General features: G+C 31.6%; 1 protein-coding gene across 4 annotated transcripts; it reads right to left on the bottom strand.

The window, feature by feature from the left end:
* Positions 1-613: 613 nt before the first annotated feature.
* On the bottom strand, positions 614-14,233 carry LOC132306777 (rab GTPase-activating protein 22-like). Of its 4 annotated transcripts, none has more exons than XM_059804338.1 (12): positions 13,827-14,226; positions 13,292-13,392; positions 12,775-12,870; positions 9,576-9,679; positions 7,190-7,407; positions 6,793-6,915; positions 6,614-6,702; positions 3,743-3,848; positions 2,099-2,196; positions 1,189-1,455; positions 989-1,072; positions 614-898 (listed from the first exon to the last, which is right to left on the bottom strand). In XM_059804338.1, exons 2-12 carry the CDS (start codon positions 13,382-13,384, stop codon positions 884-886), a joined length of 1,293 nt encoding a protein of 430 aa, XP_059660321.1. In that variant the 5' UTR covers positions 13,385-13,392; positions 13,827-14,226; the 3' UTR covers positions 614-883. The 4 variants fall into 4 exon arrangements, with proteins under 4 accessions (XP_059660321.1, XP_059660320.1, XP_059660322.1 ...); XM_059804337.1 differs by having other exon boundaries at positions 13,292-13,395; positions 13,827-14,225; XM_059804339.1 differs by lacking the exons at positions 9,576-9,679; positions 13,292-13,392 and having other exon boundaries at positions 13,827-14,233.
* Between the last annotated feature and the right edge of the window lie 5,044 nt (positions 14,234-19,277).

The raw sequence follows: 19,277 nt of genomic DNA on the forward strand, positions 1-19,277 counted from the left end.
GTAATGATACAGTGTCCGTCAGACAAATCCGACTAATTTTTTGTGAGTAATAAAAAATGTCTGACAAATTTGACTATTTTTTTAATGAGAATATTAATAACATCATGACGTCAGCATCTACTCATATAAATCAGTCTTTATTGTGATTTTAGACTCCAAATTATTATCCTTTATTACTGCCTCCGTCCCAATATAAGTGTCGTCATTGAAATTTGTGCATAACGACACTTATATTGACAAGGAGGGAGTACATCACAGGCTTTCTTTTTCCAACAACCACGTAAGTCGTGTGCAAAGGATAGGCCGGTTCTCTTAAAGAGAAACATGATTAGACTTCACAAGGAAAGGTAAAATAAGGGAAATTTGGATGTGCAAAACAGTCTAGTGGGAAGAGAAACATGATTAGACTTCATCAGTTAAGGTACAATAAGGAAAATAGATCAATATATATATAGAAGAAAATATGAAATATCAAAACCAACATCACTATTCACCAGTGAACCTTTCTTTGTGCAAAAAACTATACAAAACTTTTAGGGAGAAAAAGATTGTATTCATCAACAAAACAGGTTAAAACTGAAACAAAGAAAGCGGCGAGTATATGCAGAACATGTCAGGCCAAAAAGAGAACTCTCATCTGCTTTATTTTCATATTTTTTGATGTTGCAAATACAATTGCTGAAGCATATGCACGTCATATCAAAATAATAATTCTTATATACAAAAATCCATTTTACAAAGAAGAATTGAGTTATCACACAATGAGGGGCGGAGTAGAATCATTTTCGCAACGAATGGTGCAAAAAAAATATATATATTAGGAAAATGGAAAGAAGTGTAAAGACCTCGTTCAATGTGCGTCGCCAATTCTCCCAATCATAAACTATGATTTTTTTGCCTGCAAGAAACGATAAGCGGTAAGGCATCTGCTGTGTTCAGAGAGAGGGAGAGAGATTACAGCAGGTATGAACAGAAGGATGAAACTTGCCTTACTCAGGTACTTCTTATGAATCTTCAATGCCTCATTTAGTGCTTTTCTAGCATCCATATTTCCAGTTATGTCATGCATGATCTGGAAAGATAGTTCCATTCAAAACTATGATAAATGTAAACATGTATATCAAACACTTCCAATATATATATATATATATATATATATAGAGAGAGAGAGAGAGAGAGAGAGAGGACCTTGACAACATCGTCTATACCCTTGGCCTCTTTTAGAAGTTTCTTATTCTTTGTCTCAAGGACACTTGCAGCAAGAAAAATGACGAGAGCGCTGTTTTGGCCTGATCTTCCAGTCTTCACATTTTTTCTCTCAAATTTGCCATACTGCTTGAGCGTCTTGTTATTTATCTTAGGTGCAACATTTTTATCCGTAACCACGCCTGAGTCATGCCCTGACTCTTCGTATGATGCAAACATGTTTGGATTGTATTCCATGGCCCACATAACCTGAAATTCATGTTTGATCAAATACTCTTTATCAATTATACAGTCCAAATTGATCAATTCCAGTGAACATTAATGGAACCTTTCTTCAGGGCTCTCAGGATCATGGCTTTTCAATAAATAAAAGAAAGCTTATTTAGGAACAACTCAAAACAAGGACAGAAGTGAATAAGGGTAGACCAAGGACATGTTTTGCAGCTTGCTTGAATATTTTAGATAAACATCCTTGTCTGTTTAATCTGCAGAAGAGGGGTGTCCAATTGACCTCAGTGTGCTCTTAACGGTTTATCAAATGAGGACTACCGTGATCATTTGTTTCTGTCATGTCCTTTTGCAAAGGAAATTTGGGCATGGTTTGCTGAGATTTTGAACTGGCCTTTTCCGGTGGTGGGGAGTTTTGATCAGCTGATTAACTGGTTTGTACTTTGTTCAGTACACCGGGATCTTCTTCTATCAAATCTAAGCTCAGTAGGATGGTTTTGTCAGCTGCTGTGTGGGCTATTTGGGGTGAGAGGAATTCAAGGTTCCATCAGATTATTGATGCTGGCACTATCCCCTTGTACTGATTGCCATATCCTTTGGTTATTAATACAATGCCTGCTTATGAAAAAAAGAAAGAAAAAAAATGACAGAAGTTCTCCCTTACCTCCCAAAGGTACAGTGCATCAACAAATGAAAACTCTCTCCGAAAAATTACCATCAACATACGGAAGGCAAATAAATATTCCCCACCATCTAGTTCCTCTGCCAAAGAAGAAATGAGATATTAGCTAACAATTAAGGGTCGGTCTTAGAGAGAGAGAGAGAGAGAGAGAGAGAGAGAGAAAGTATCAACTATCTATCATTCACAAAGTGACTTGTTCTCTTAACAATTTAAAACAGGCACATAATGTGCCTTTCTTGTATTCTTTTCCCCACCTCAAATTAAGGTGTAAACTTGAGCGGTCAGATTACCAACTTGTTTGAGCTTATGCTCTTGCTCTTTTTTTTCACTAGAAAAAGCACCAAGCATCATAAATAACTATAATGTCAAATGTTAAGTTCATATATCATCTATGCTACATGGATTAATGGCGGAGGTCTTCATTTCCAAAATCACTTACGAATATAAACAAAAATGAGATGAATCATGGAAATATTGCCAAAAAGTACCAAGTTTTGTCATGTTTTATATGAATTGAACTGATTGCAGAAAACACAATGGAATAAGGAAACTGAAAACATGTAAAAATGCATAAAATGTTCTTCATTCACCCACATTGTAAGACAGCTTACAGCTAAAGGAAACCCTGTCATGATAGCAGGTCCAGATAGTGGTCAATACATTATTATAACTAAGAAACATTTATAAATATATTGTTAGTTTTTATATAAAAGCTGATTCATTCACGTGATACAGTGAAAATTAGTTGAGTGTAATCATCGCATATATATATATATATATATATATATATAACTGTCAAAATTAAATCGAAGTCCATGTCCACAGCTTTCCAGAGCACAATACAAGCAGCCCAGAGTAAGGCACACTAGGAACTAGGCATCACATTCAAGTTTTTGAATTATGAACTTTCCAGAGCACAATACAAGCTGCCCTGATAGGAACTAGGCATCAGATTCAAGTTTTTGAATTATGTCAATGTAAAATTCGGCGTGGCCCATTTTAGCTAGAAGATTCAGTTTTGATAGCAAACTAAATCAGAAAGGCTCCATTTCTTCTTAATGACTTCAAATTGGCAGAACTCAATTTGATCGCTTTATTTCATTTCAAAGTGTATTAGAACTTTCAATTATCAATTTTTATAATTTTATTCGAAGATCATTACAACTTTCATGTAGCTGTCCCAGTTATTTTGAACTTAAGGCTTTGTTTAGTTGAATTAAATGTTTAATATTAGATCTCCTTGTTTGCATGATGTATTTTATAGGTGGCTAGTTCAAAATGGAGAGGATTGCTGCATTGAAACAAATTTGAAAACCATCACGATGCCCGAAATTGGAAGAAAAATATGCTAATAAAATTTGAAGAATGAACACCTCTTTGAATGGATCATCATGCATTTCCATAAAGTAAATTTAAATGTTAAGAACTTTTAAACTTAAAATTATTACAATTTAGTGATTATACGTACATTTGGTTAAACTAATTTATTTCTAATGAAAGTGTTATGTTGGTAACTTCCTTGTATGAATAAGATTATAAACCACAATGATGTCCACGATCAAACAGTAAATGCTATGGTCAACCCAACAAAATATAGGAAAAACTTCTGACAAGTTCAGTCCATACCAAGGTGTTGATGAAGCTTCGGATCAACCGCTTTAATTATTTCCGAGAGGGTACTCAACTGAGACTGCACACCTATTGAAGTTGTACTGCACCTGAAATTTTCTCTCTTTTCAAACAAAAGAAAGGTTAAAAGTTGTAAATGCAAAAGGAGGCAGGAAGAATTGAAAGCATTAATGATTTTAAAGACATACTAGGCTTAGAAAAATGATATATATCTGAGAACAAAAACAACAAACTCAAATATTAAGTCTTCTGAATATGAAGGTAGGCGAATTAAATCTTAATCATGTAAAATCAAAATTTGTAGTAACAAACTGAGAACTTCTGCGAAAAGTGTTAATCAATCCATGCATATATGCCGTCCAGAACCTACAAATTGTAACACATTCACCCTGGATATGTGAAAGCATAAATTGCAAAGGACCTGACTTAGAATAAAACAAAATAAACTGTCTACAACATGATAATAACAAAAAATGTATATATTAAAGATTTTCTACAAAGCTCCATCGAACAAAACCTCATTTCTACTACTTGCAGAACATGAAACAATTTGATTCACCCAACATGGGGCCATTAGCTACAGTTAGATCCTACTTCCTAACATGTTTAAGTTAAATAGAAAACTTAAAAAAATAAATAAAAAATAAAAAAAATAAAAAAAACAGAGAAAAAGAGTGAAAATAGTCAAACTGACATTTACTTGAACATATGAAACTTCTAGCATTTTAAGAGTGACAGATGTGTAAAAAATGAATCATCTGGTGTTACAATAATCAACCAATTAGATTCTTTAACTGCAAATAATCATTTATTCATTTGCTATAACATTATTAATCAAAGACACGTCATCATCTATATCCTCACTAGTGAAGCCATCAGATCTTATGCCCCTTCCAGTTTTCATCTTCTTTCTATTCATTTCGCAAAACTTGATCTTATAAAAAATATCATACCAATATTGTTTGCTCTAATTTTACCATGGTTACCATAATCTTCGGAACCTAATCTTCCGGTACAATTTTCATCCAACAAAGTTTAAAATATAAAAAATAACTATCCAACCTTTCTTTAATTTCATCATCTTTTACCAAAACCTTTAGATTCTCACTCTTGATGTAAGTAATGTTATTAAAATCTCTAATTTTCCCCTCCCTTAAATGAAAAAGTCTGTATATATATTTCTCCCAATCTTTTGTACCTAATGTCTAATAAAGATTGTCATATACTTTGTACATCAGATCTCTTACGACTTTTTTAACTTCTTTTTTCAAAACTTTCTTCATTACTAGTGTGTGCGTCCAAAATTTTTCTAGTTTTTGAAACTTTCTTCATGTATCATCATAAGAGTTAACAATTTCAAGTTCTATTCAAATATTTACCGAGTTTATAATTCAAGTCTCAGATTTTAACGGTGATCTGTCACAAAAGGAAATGTTATAAAACCAAGGGCAACGAATTATATAATATAAGAAAGGTGACAAGATGGAAAAACTAAGGGCGGCAAATGCCCCCCTCCCCACCCCCACCCCAAAAGTTAAATAATAGATATGTAAAAAAAAGTTTAATAATAGATATATAAAATATATATATATATATATATTAAAAAAGCTAAAAGTACCAGCAGGATCAAGAAGAGACATGCTTAACTTTTTCTTTTTCTTACACCAGTAGACGAGGTCAAATAGATCAAGTTCAGCCTGAATGTGAGTATAGCCTGATCTAATTTATTAACACAAAAGCCACTATGATCAAATGCCTGCTTATAATAATAGGACTGTATCTGCATCATAAATTGTCAAGTAACAGGTATCCTATCTGTTGGCAGTCAATCTGAAAATAACTATTATTTGGCAAAAAGAAAGGGGAAAAAAAAGAGAGAGAGAGAGAGAAGAAGAAATAATATAGTTAACCCAACACCATGTTTCAATAGCCCCTAAGGGAGAACAGAGAGAAGAAGAAAAATCACATAAAAACTAAACCCAAGAACAAAGAAATAAAACAATATTACTCCTTTGCTTTGTCAAACAAAGATATCAAGAATAAAAGAAGAAGAATTAAACAAAAGAACACTAATGAACAAATAAATAAATATAAAAGAGATCCTCATATTAAACTTTTGCTTGGTCAATATAGGAGGGTACTTGTTTAAAACTATGTAAGAACAAGAAAAGGATGATGAAAAAGAAAGATAATAATTTAAAAGCCCCAGATGAAGACTTATCAAAAAAAAAAAAAAGCCCCAGATGAAAAGCTGAATACAGAGAATCGACTATAGGAGTAAAGAGTGAAGACAAACAATTTGCCATTCAATTATGTTTGAAAAGATACCTGATATTTACCACGTATGTTTCTTTTATTAACTGTTATATCTTTTGTCATCTAGCTGCAAAAACTCAATAGTGTTTGTTTCTGGGTTGACCATCATCATACAATCCATCATTATAGTTTCAGATTTGGGTTGTTACCAAGCAGAATGACCAGTACCCCTGTCTGGCATCTTAGAGTATTAGATTAATGGATTGAAATTGTTATCAGGTGAACAGATTGGATGTCCTTCACCAAATCACAAATATTTTGGGAAAATATAGTAAGTGGTAGTTTGAATCATTCATTCAACAAACATGAATGGTAGTTGATCTCTTTTGTTACCAATTCTAGACTCAGATACTGGCCAGACAATAATGCTGGTAACCAAAGTGAAACCAAAAAGTATATTCTCATGTCATTCACTCTGTAATGGAAGCCAACCAACTGAAATCACTGTCTATCGTTCAAACAGAATAATTCCACGAACAAGGAACACTAAAATAAAACCGTTCTGTTATTTAATAGCAGTGCCTCTTTTGATAAGGAAAATGGATAGCATACCAATCTACGCATCGCATGCTCAAAGCACCAGAAGGCATCTGCTTCATCTTCTAGAAGAATCACCATTGGAGAGCAAATATCATTCATTCCTGCTCAAGAAAAAAAGATGATGAAAACCATGACAATTGTAAAAACTAGGAATTGATTCAATTTAACGGTATTGTAGTAGAGTAATTCACCTTGGACATAGCTAATGTCATTGTCAACCCAAGCATAAACAGCAAGCAAATCCCAAAGTTTTGCCTGATTAATTTCACTCTCATAAAAGACAAGAGCACGATCAGTGCGCACAACATCCAGACCTACAGCCCAAATTGCACCATAAGTCAATAGAAAGGACATATTAACAATAATTTATCTTTTCCCATGCAAACAAGTCTTCTCCAAGTTAAGTATTTTTTCCTTGACAGAAACTGTATCAGCACCAATGAACAAGGCAAAATTTTAATTTGAGGTCCGCAACAAACAAAAACGGAGCATAAGGAGAAATAAGCAAAATGTGGATAATAGATCGAAGTGCCACATAAAAAAAGGTGTAAGAGCTACAAGAAATTGAAGTTTGAACCAAGAACAAACCAATTTGAGGCAAGCCAAGCTTCCAATGAATCACTTTCTTGTCTGAAACAGCGTCATTACTTGACATGGTTCCACTGTTATCTATTGAATCATTGTCGGTTGAAGGATCTCGTATTGGTTGGCCATCATCACTGATTATAGGTGTCGTAACAAACTTTCCACTACCAACAATAGGCACCATCTTCTGGCATTCGGCTTTCCATGCACCATATTGCTCCCTAATAATATCATGTAATGTTTTAATTAATACGCTCGCCTTGAAGAAAAACATAAATATAATATATATAAGTATGTTTACACATATACATAAAAATATGCACACACATATAGACAACTATATGCATGCTTACAACCTCCATTTCTCATTTTAATTGAGGGCATTTATGTAATTTTGATCATTATTTCTGGAATTGGAACATGAGGACCCCTTACTAAAACACTCCTTGAAACTGCCTACTGCTTCCCTCCCTTTAAGATTAAATATTCCAGAGTTGTTGACCAGACAAACATAATCAAGAGATACCTAATTTGGATTCAGAGGTTTTATGGATGTGTTTAAAACCCCATGATTTTCAAGATTACCTGAATTCTGCCCACTTCCTGTATTTCTGGAATGTTTATTACTTTGTTATTTATCTCTGTTTTCTTTCTTTCTTTCTTCTTCTTCATTTTTCTTTCAAGTCCATAGCCTGTAAAGATACTAGAAGGGACACCATTGAATGGCTCCAACATTGTGTAAAGGTTTTTAATGTCATACATGCATCTAGAGCACTCTTTAAAGATTGTATAGAAAAGAAATTTATTACAAGCATTTCATTGTTGAGCTCACTTCAAGGAAATGAAAAGCAGAGTAGTCAACAAAAAAAGTTCTCATTCCATATAGATCCAGGATTTTTCTTTTTTCTTTTTTTGATAAGTAACGTATCAATAGAGATCCTGGATTTTTCTTTTAAATTACTTAATGCAGTAATGCCTTTACTGAAGATAGCATTCCCAAGAAAATGATTTCGCTTTCATAATGGCTTATGAAGGTGATTAGTATTCCTAAACCTTCCCTACAGAAGTATGTAAGAGATTAGCACTACTACGATGATTAGTTAAGATGGTTTGATGACGTGCCATGTATATAAGGTGCAAAGCCCTCTCGATACCTTATTCGAGCTTTGTAACTAATGGACGTTTCCCCATCACTAGAGAGTTTTCCCAGTGCACAGAGCTCCAACAAGGAAGGTGTTACTTGTTTATCATTGGGTCAATAATGTTAATCCCTCTTTTTGTCCTGCTCCTTCTCCTAGGACGAAAAAAAAAAACTGAAAATAAATTATATCACATTGCACTTAGATTGTCAACTGCATGTAAAGCCACCTCCATGCCACCCAAGATACAATGCTCCAAGTCAGAGATGGAATGCTACAGTTAGGGAAACCAACTCGAGTTTAAAAGTTTAGCCCATTCAGATAAGTGGTTGACCAATGGTTGTAGCCCAGTAGTATCTCCTTTACCTCCAAAGTGAAAGGTAGAGGGTTCAAGTCCCCATAGGGGAAAAATGGGAGGGTGTTTTATTTGCCAGACGACATCAGCATCATCACCCTCATCATCCTTTCTTTAATCCCATATGAAATGGGTCGCCACATGAATTCTCTTTTTCCAAACAATAAAAAGTAAAATAGTGGCTGCCCTTCAGCTTCATTTGCTAAGAAAGGAAATAATATTAGAAGAAAGAGTAAAAGAAAGTGAAATGAATGACAGGAAAAAATATTTTCTTAAATGTATTTGGTTAGGATGAAAATTTTATAAGAAAGTTGTCATTAAAATTTACAAGATACACTTATAGCATTTTCTGTAGAAAAGTTTTGGAAGAAAATTAAGCAAAGCCAAAAGTTTTCTGTAGAAAAGTTTCTTGCCCAAAAGTTTTTATTTCCTGATTTTCACTCTTAAAATGTTAAAAATATTCCTATTTATACTTTCCATCTAATTAAACAAAGCCATGGTGAACTTGAAAGCAGAAAATAGTATGATGTCATGGTTAAAAATGTGAAGAATAACCTAGTGCAACTCAATAGCATAAAACTTGTGTCTAGAGTCTAGACATCACCAAGTAAACTATGTTAAAAGCTCCAAGAAATTTTTCCCCAAAATCTTATACACTATTAGTATTAGGTTGTTCCAATAACTATAATTTAGGAATGGTTCCTCATGGCTTTAATTCCCAGCTCAATTTATGTTCGAAAAAATATTTAAAATGCAAAACTTATAAGGAGATAAAGAGGATCCCTGCAGAATGCATGCATTGCAATAAGGCTGAAATTTTGTGTACGTTCCTATTACTGAATCCTGATTGGATTAACAAAAGAAAAAACACCTAATATTCCTAATATTGTACTACCTCCGGTGTTGCCTCAGCTCATTTCGTTCATCGAAGGTGCTGTTGGGATCATAACAACCCAACAAAAACTCCCAGACTACCCCTTTGATAGAAGGATGAACGCCCTTGCATGAGTAACCGAAAAAAACAAAACAAAAATTAATACTCGTCTTATTCTAATTCAGTGTTCCAGTTAAATAAAAAAAATAAAATGCATATGCTACAATACATCAACAAAAAATTCAGTGCTAACAAGTAGAGCACAAATCAGAATTCTAATTCAGTGTTCCAGCTGAACAAAAAATAATAAAATGCATATGCTACAATACATCAACAAAAAATTCAGTGCTAACAAGCAGAGCACAAATCAGATTATCTACAAATTAAAAGACAAGTATGTATAGTATTTGATGAAGCTAGTAACATTAGTAGAGTTGACAAAATAAATTAGAACACTACATATAGAGGTGAAAGAGAGTAAATTAAAAAGTCATAGTATCCTTATTATAATAGAATATTTTCCCAGGAACAGGCCATGAAACTCCATTTCCTACTAAGATTATACTAAGTTCATCAACCTTAGCAATATAAGAACAAGAGCTCAAAGTTAATGTCAGATGACAGGAATCTTGAATGTTTATGAACTGAAGACTCAACGGGCCCCTAGATTCTTCAAAGTAAGGACAAAGCCTCAGCTATTTTAGAATAATCCACCCCAGTGGCACAGGAACAGACATGAATGATATGACTTGATTAGCCAATGGAGATGCAACGTATTCCTGAAGCCACAGCCCACAGATTTCCCAAAGAGCATAAGATGAAGGTGACCTTAACTTCACCTCAAGAGAGAACATATTTTTTCTTGCTCTGTCTAAAATGAAAAAGAAAGAAAATATCCGCCATGAAAACAATGATGAAACATATGAGAAAAGGGGGTTGTGAAATTACCTAGAGCTTGGCATGTCCTTGGATAATACACCCAAAAAAAAAACAGCTAACATAAAATCTCCATTTCCTTTTACATACAAGTTATACAAGCTCAACAATTCTGACAAATTTCGGTAAAGCTTTAAAACAAAATCCAAACCAAGCAAAACCACGAGAGGTAGAAAAATATTTATATAAGCTTGTGAATGTATAGATTTTGCACTGATCTGAATCAGAATGTGTTGCGACTCACGTAAAAATTGAACGAAAGAATCTAAGATTACGTAAATTTGAAAGCACCACCATTTTCAATAGGACAGATTAGCAACCCCAAAAAAGCATTTCACATGAAAATGGGGATGGATAATACACGCATAAACAAGAGTGCAGTCATTGACTTTGCTTTTACAGGGTCTTGATGACCAACCTGAAAGGCATACTATAGCCAGGGACGGACCTAGTAAGGGACCAACGGGGACAGCTGCCCCAACTGATTTTTTTTTTTTTTTACAAAATTACCTATATTTTTTGTTAAAATCTTAAAAATTTTAAGATTTTGATAAAACCCCACTATATATTCTTGTTATTCAAGTCCACCCCCTCTCATACAATTTTCTCGGTCCGTCACTGACTATAACCATCCAGAGGGTTTTACGAAAACACTATGTACTATTGTAAGTTCGCTATATATGTTTAAAAGATTCACTACAATCAACTTTCATATCATCTTGATAGCCTCAAATCAGAATTTGTCCAGTCACAGAATAAGGTGACAGCACCACCGGATTTTCAATCCATGGAGGCATGACAGACATAAAACTTCTTTTCTGTTCACCAAAGAGACATAAAAGATTCCATAATACCAAACTTTAATCCTATTAGTAAATGGATTAAGATTGATGCATTTGTCTCCCATTAACCCACTAGTATATTTCATCTCTTTCAGTACTTGTCAAACCAATCTCCTCTCTTGGTACTCTAAATATTTCATCTCTTTCAAAACTTGTCAAAATAGTCTCACTCCTCATTTAGTAACTAAGTGACAAAGATTACTTCTTCAATAAAATACTTTCTGCATCCCAACAGAAAGCATCAAAGACACAATACTAGCTGTAAAACCTGTAACAATACTTATCTATATAAAAGATAACCAAGTCATGATGCATGCCATGGTGGTTACTATAAAATAATCGCTTATGGATCTAGTCAGTAAGCAATCAATTCTGTGATTGGAAAATCAAAATAGCTAACATCCCTAACATACGGGGCACCATATTTCACCAAATCCAGATTATAAAAGAAATCATTATAGGAAATGTCAAAATAAAATATAATACCCAAATAGAAAGGATCAAATTCATTAATAATCTTTATGGCCCCCATTTCTTTGTTAGTATTTTCCAATATTATACAATATGTAGGTTTTAGCCGCATTTAATCAACTTCATGATCCTATTTTTTCATTCATTTATTTCCTGTTCCACTACAAAAAGCTCAAAAAGGAACTTCATATATGATAGTAGCAGTGATATTTTAACACACTTAACTTCAAATTACACACTTGAAAACGGTCATTATTCCTTTCCATTACTAAAAAAATTCACTATAGTTTGGATCATGAATGATACAACTGAAACATATAACCAATCAAGGAATAACAAAAGTCAAAAACCAGAAAGAGCATGTAACTGAACTTTGTCTGCCTACAAATAAAATAGTGCGTGTATTGACAATTCATGCAATAAGCTATATTTATGATATCAGTATATCATAAAAATGCAAGGATTGACATCCCAAGATCTTGTCTTTAAGAGTGAGGATGGTGATTCTTAAGGGAAAGGTATTCATTTGTTTCATATAAACTTAGAATGTAAATAAATTGGATATTTGAAATAAAATCTTACCAAGTAGCTCAATAGATCATAGCATTCTTGTAGGAAACATTTTGAAAGAAAAAATATTAAAAAGTTTCATTGTACCTATCTTGCTATTTCAATATGTGCTTACCATTTATTTATGACTTTCTTAATACTTCAGATTCTTTGTTCTCTTTAAATACACCATTTTATCAAGCAAAAGTTTTATTGGTCCCATCAATACAATACCCTAGGCCAGTTCTGAGCAAAGTAGCCAGCGATAAACATTGTGCTTAAAAAGCTTTATGACAGCTTATCAATCTGACTCAACTATAGCTAATTATGTTTAAATTTTATTAGCTTAAAAATAAAACATACATATATAAATATTCGCATGCATTTAAAGATGGAGTCAAACAATAATAGAAAGGCTTTACCCCTTTTTGAATCCTCCTAAGAACTCCAGCAATATCCAGATGACCATCTTTAGAGAATGCAGCATTCCATCTTCTTTCGCTTAGAGTCTTTCCCGGCTGTGAAATGGATGGAAAGATATCGTTACAAGTTTAAAAAGAATCCCGTATAAGCATGTCACAACAATCCAGTAAGCGAATTGTAAATGCACAATAAAACAAACCCATCTTTTAGCTGGAGCAAGCACCTAAGACATCACCATTTGAGCTTTTAACATGCATTGTTCTACTTCAAAAGTAACTGTACCAAATTCTGATGCATCAAGATCCTAAGTCCACCCCCCCAAAAAAAAAACTAATAATTACTTACAAAAATAAGAGTCTGCTGGCCCTTACACTTATAAATATATTTTCCCAGATTGTGTAATTGATGACGGTGTTTTAAAATAAAATAAAATAAATTCTTAGTAAATGAATTATGGGTGTCCATTATATCACAACTGAAACAAATAACTGGCCGCGAAAAATAACATGTGCACACCCTCAGCTTAAAATGTGTCTTTGGGACGTCGCCTTGGCATTCTGGTCTAATTGCAAAGAATGACTCCAGCTCCTTAGATGCGTAATTCATCATAAAATTTGCTGCTACAATCACAACAAGCACCCAATTAGTCTCAAACAGTCTTTCTCCAACAAGACCAAACCCCGTATGAAGTCCTACAAATTTTGTGAACATCAAATCAAACCCATTACCAATACCAATTTTTTTCACTAATCCAAGACTGCATACCCCCACAAAAATGTCAACTCGTTTGGAATTTACAATATTATTAACGCCTCAAATGACCCTAAAAAACTTACTGATTTCAAAAAATTTCCAATCAGGTTAACAAATTCTCATTGAGATCGAAATCAAAAGCCAACCAGATCAGATAAACTTTCCGAATCAAAATGTTCCACATTCAAAACCATCAACGACAAGTATAAAATAGCAACAAAACGTATATACACGCACAATTAGGATTATATATATATATATATATATATATGCACACACAATAGAGGAATCTATATACCTTTGTTCGAGGCACTAGACGATGAATGGATCAAAACTTGATTTCTTCTTTTTTTTCTTTTTTCTTTTTTTGGTGGGGGTTAAATACTACAACATTGTTCGGTGCTTATTTTTTAATATTCGAGAAGAAACAGAGGTTTGCGACTGAAATGAATGCATGTGGGCATAGATATGAAGAGAGATTGTGTGAATCGGAAAGAGATTAGGGTTTTATAGAGAAGGAGGAGGAGAAGATGCTTGAAAATGAGAAATTATTAGAAAGGAAATGAAAGAGTGACAGACAGCCTAAATTATTAACGGTTGGCGATCCCAGCAGTTGATCTGTCTTCTTCCTTCCATTTTCTTCGGTTTTGCCGCATATTTGAATTTTCACGACGAACTCAGTCATTAAATATGAGTACTTTTATTGGATGTACGGAAAATAGAAAATAAAATCATTTGAGATTTTAAAAAAGGGTAAATTAGACTCAGGTTTGGGTTAAACCGTTTAATTATGTATCATGCACACTCTTACAAAGGGGCACTACTCCTATTGTCCTCAAATACTCGTTTGACAATTTATATATACGTGTTTTAAATAAAAATAAATTTTTATTATTTTGAATATTTTTAGAAAACTTCACCAATATTTCTTGAATACTTAGGCTGAAATTTTAAAACAAATTATAACACAAGTCTATCTAATAATCTTGAAAATAATATCAACACTTTCTTAAGTTTTCAACTTAAAATATTTATTCATTTAAAAAAAAAATACTATTATGATAAAATAGTGAAATAATTGTGTATATGATATAAAAATCATTACAACTCTTAGTATAAAAATTAAAAATAAATTCAAGTTTTATAATACTGCATATAAATAAAAATTCAAATTTATATATAGCCGTGTCCAAGTCGTATCTATGTCCTACTTTTTTAAAATTTGACTTGTCGTGTCGTATCCGTATTCTGTATCCGTATCTGTGCTACATTGAATTTTAATCTTCTTTGAAATCATTCTGTGACTTTTGAGTGTGAAAAGTCACTAATGTCTTATTTTTTATACAAAATGGCAAGATTTGGGAAGCATAAAATTGTCATTCTATAAAATTTAGTCAGTAGATTTGCCAAAAAAAAAAAAATTATAATAGGGTTGTTCCGCACACACCAAAATTGGAAGTTAAAAGTTATAAACGATAAACGGTCTATTAGTATATAATTTGCACAAACTCAAGAGAAGTTTGAGTAATTTAACTTTGAAAATTGTATTTAATTTGGTTGGCTAGCCATTTTAATTATCCCTTTTTGGGAGTTTGATTTTTATTAGATTTGTGCTGAACAAGTTATCAAATTTACCTTAGTGGGTGGTCATGGTGGCTCACTTTTTATTCAATTCAAGAAACTTAAATTGATACTATTGCAAAAAGTAGTCATTGACTTTTAAAATTGGACAATTCTTTTGAGACTGATAAAAACAGAAAAAAGGTGTACACTTATTTGGGACTAAGGGAGTATAATGTAAAATGAAAGAATGGGAAATAAATTTAGGACAAGTGCAGAAAATATTTTTAAAGTATATTTTGCATAGCACTTTTATCTTTATTGAAAAAGTGTGTAAAAAAATTTCAAATATTTTCATATTATGCAAAAATACCATTGTGACATAAATTAATATTGTAATATATGTTTTGCCCTTTTATTATGTGCACATTACCTTATATGTTGTTGTTGTTGTTTTTTTTTTTTTTTTTTTTTTTTAAACTTTGAGAATTTGTAGAATACGAATTTAAATTTTTTGAGATTTCAATTTACTATTTTCTACCAAAAATTATTTATTTATGTTTTTGTACCAACACTGTTATAAAATAATAAAAAAATAAAATAAAAAAAAATCTCAATATCAATTTGCACTGGTTTTCTAATTTTGGAAAGATTGATTTTCTTTAGTTTGCACTTTATTTTCATTTTTTATTTTTATCTTTACTTTCTTTTATATTTATATTTATATTTTCTATTTTTATCTTTACTTGTTCATTGATGTCTTCCTCCAATAGTGTCATTTTTGGTCATTTAATAAAAATATATTTTTATTTATTTTATAAAATGGTTCAGTAAGAATAATTTAGTCAACTTAGGGTTTAATTTTGTCAGGGACTTATTTACACCAAATTAAAACTTTAAGAGTGTTTTTTGCACGACGTCCTCCAATAATGTCATTTTCGGTCATTTATAAAATTATTTATTTTATATATTTTATAAAATGTTTCTGTAAGGGTAATTTAGTCAACTTAGGGTTTAAATTTATCAGAGGACCTATTTGCACCAATTTAAAACTTTAGGGTTGGTTTTTGCACGTGATAGGTGTGATATGTATTATAAGTATACTTTAGGGGTATTTTTTGTATCCAAATAAATTTGTTTATATGTATTGGATTGTTGTCAAATTATTATTAGAAATCCCCAATGCATAGCGGTGTTGGCAGGGATCCGGAAAATAAGTCCTTAATTAAGGAAAAAAAATTTATTATTAGAAAGTTATAAAATACTTTTATGTAATTTTATTTAATGATTAGGAGTACATGTTGTCTTCATTTAGCATTAATTATAGTAACAAATCTCAGCTCAATAATTTTTTACTTTTTTATAAAACAAAATTAATGTGAAAATTTAAAGAAATGATTTCATACTTAGAGAGATTTATGGTAAATCTATTTTGTTTTAGAGAGATAAAAAGAATTTATTTGTACGTTTAAATATATGTTTTTCAAAAAAATTAAAAAAAAAAAAAAAAAAAAAAATTTTGCGTGAAAAAATATGGAAAAGGATTAATTGTAATGAAAAACTAATTTATTTCAAAATTTTCATTTTTCGACTATCCAAACCCATAAAATGTATGTTTTGATAAATAACGAGATGGTAATATTACTCTCTCTTCTTCTTTTTTTTTTTTTTGGATAAATACTGATTTTAAGATGAAAGTTTGTGTTTTGTCACATAATGAATAAAAGGTCTTGCTTTTTTACTCTATATATGGTAAGTGTAAAGTTTTAAACAATAGTACAAAGAGCAGTACACAGTGGCATAATCACTTTCTGATGAATTAAACAACATTTATAATTTATGAATGTGGATCTCACAGTAGACGGATGTGCATCAAAATCTCAAAATTAAGATTTTTATATAATAAAATAATAATAAATTAAATTTAAAAATAATTACAAAAAAAAAAAAAAATACAAACAATTCACCAAACTCTCACAACAAATTAGCATGAACCTACTACTAAATCGTCAGTGGAGCAATTGTCCTCACTGATTTTTTTATTTTACTTTTTAGTATTTATATTAGTGATATTGTTCCTTGAAATTAACACAAAAATCTCTCCATTGTCCTCCTCGTACAATTTTCTGAGTTTGTCCGAATGTAGGAATTGTGAAATAAAAGACTGACTTTTTTTTTCATAAAAAAAAATGATAACTATTTTTGAATGTTGATCCACATGCTGCTCACATTTTAATAACGTGTAATGTACAATGAGACACCCTATCAAATGAAGGAGGACAATTTCCACATGACACGAAATTGTCTTGCCATTTCACTTCATTTATACGTGTTTTCGAGGTTGAGGAGGAAAGATTACACGAAGTTTCTTAATTTCTGTTTTTTCCTATCATGTTATTTTTGGAGAGAATGGTTCAAATTACCTTATGAAATGTCTTGAGATTCAAGTTTTAAGTACTTGTAGCTATTGCAGTGTCTTGTCATTATGGCGCAGAGAAATTGTAGACAGAGGCTAACTTCAATGGCACCCCACAATTGAAAATGACAGATTCGAGTGATGGTTGCATCACATGACAATAAATTTTATTATTTTTTATTATTAGTTAAAGCCATTATTAAGTTTTCTTAAGGAGACTTGAAGTTTCAACCTTTCCATTTAGAAAAGAGATGTTAAACGGATGATAAATTTAGGATACAATTACACCTACCTCCTTTCTAGTTTAGGTTTGAAAAACACGACTTCTCTGTTATAAAATAAGATGCTTTTGCTGATATCATATTCAAAAGTTACTTAAAACCCGATAATGCCCTTAATTAATATTATTATTCGTAAAGGAACGGATGTTTTACATTAAAAAATAATAAAAATATAATGAGTATTTTAACAAATTTAAGTCAGAGTCAATACTAACCGGAGAGGTTAGTGTTATATTTGAGGAAATTTGTAATACCCCGTATTTTATTTCAGAGTTTAGTTTATTTAAAAAAATTCATTTATGTGAGGATTTCTTTACTTATTATTGTGCATGCTACATTATTATATTAAGTTCATTTAAATGTGCATGTAAATTAATTGTGTATGTTAAAATAGTAAATTTATTCATTTAATTATGCATGTATTATTATTAATAATTTTATTTGTTAGTTATGCTTATATTAATCATTATTAGTTAATTAAAGTATTATATTTGTGTTATAAAGTATTATAATGTTATAATGTATTCTTATGTAATAATAATAATAATAATAGTTTAATAATAATATAATAATAATAATATATTAATAATAATAATAATAATAATAGTTTAATAATAATAATATTATAATAATAATATAATAATAATTATTATAAAAGTTTTATTAATAATAATATTAGTAATAATAATATTAGTATTAAATCAATGTAATGATGAAAAATTAAATCTTAGGATAGGATTTACCTTAGGACATCTTGCTTGACTTGGCTTGCTAGCCTTGAAGCCTTATGGTTGGGAAGGTGGTTAGTAAATGTAAAAATTAGATATTTGTAATATTTATATTATATAATTTGTATATAAATTAGCTAGCCTACCTTAGAAGGAAGGAAAGGGAGTTAGACACAAATTATAAATTCTAGTAAGCCATTGTAAGAGTGTGGAAAGGAAGAGAGAGAAAGAAAGGAGCTTGGACCGGTGTAGGGAATTTACCCGACTACGCGCAACCGGCGGATTTATTTTAAATCCAAAAAGGCAAGTTATTATCTACTTTTCCCCTTTGAATCCATAAATTATTCATTTAATTTATTTCGGGTTTTTTAGAGACTAGAAACCATGTTAGGAGTTTCAATAAATTATTTTTAGTTTATTAAAATAATGTGTTTTAATTATTAAAGAGGTTAGTTATTTATTTATTAGCCTACGTAATTAAAATATAGCTGAAAATAATTAAATAAGGCTTTAGGGATTTTTCTAGAATTTTCTAGATTTTTTCGAGGCTTTTTTGCAATTTCCGGCGAGCCTCCGGCGAGGATTCCGGCCACCGGCAGTGAAGAAGATGACCGGAGTGATCCGGTGTGCTGCAGCGCATGGTAGGTTAGTGCGCGCGTGCATCCTGGCCATTGGTAGAGTCTGATTGATCCGGTGCATTGCAGTCCATGATACTGCAGTACACCCGGATCAAGAACCTTTGGATTAAGTAGATTAATCCAATG

Source organism: Cornus florida, unplaced genomic scaffold (assembly GCF_030987335.1).
Source record: "Cornus florida cultivar Cherokee Brave unplaced genomic scaffold, ASM3098733v1 CherokeeBrave_3.0.0_Hap2_Chr05, whole genome shotgun sequence".
Lineage (NCBI taxonomy): Eukaryota > Viridiplantae > Streptophyta > Magnoliopsida > Cornales > Cornaceae > Cornus > Cornus florida.

Bases quoted from the DNA above. Each gene is read 5' to 3' on its own strand.
- LOC132306777 (XM_059804338.1), bottom strand. From the start codon at position 13,384: ATGATGAATTACGCATCTAAGGAGCTGGAGTCATTCTTTGCAATTAGA. The intron at 12,871-13,291 runs GTGTGCACATGT...TCCATTTCACAG, and splicing joins AGACACATTTTAAGCTGAGG to CCGGGAAAGACTCTAAGCGA. The intron at 3,849-6,613 runs GTATGCTATCCA...TTGTTTGAAAAG, and splicing joins AGCATGCGATGCGTAGATTG to AGAGAAAATTTCAGGTGCAG.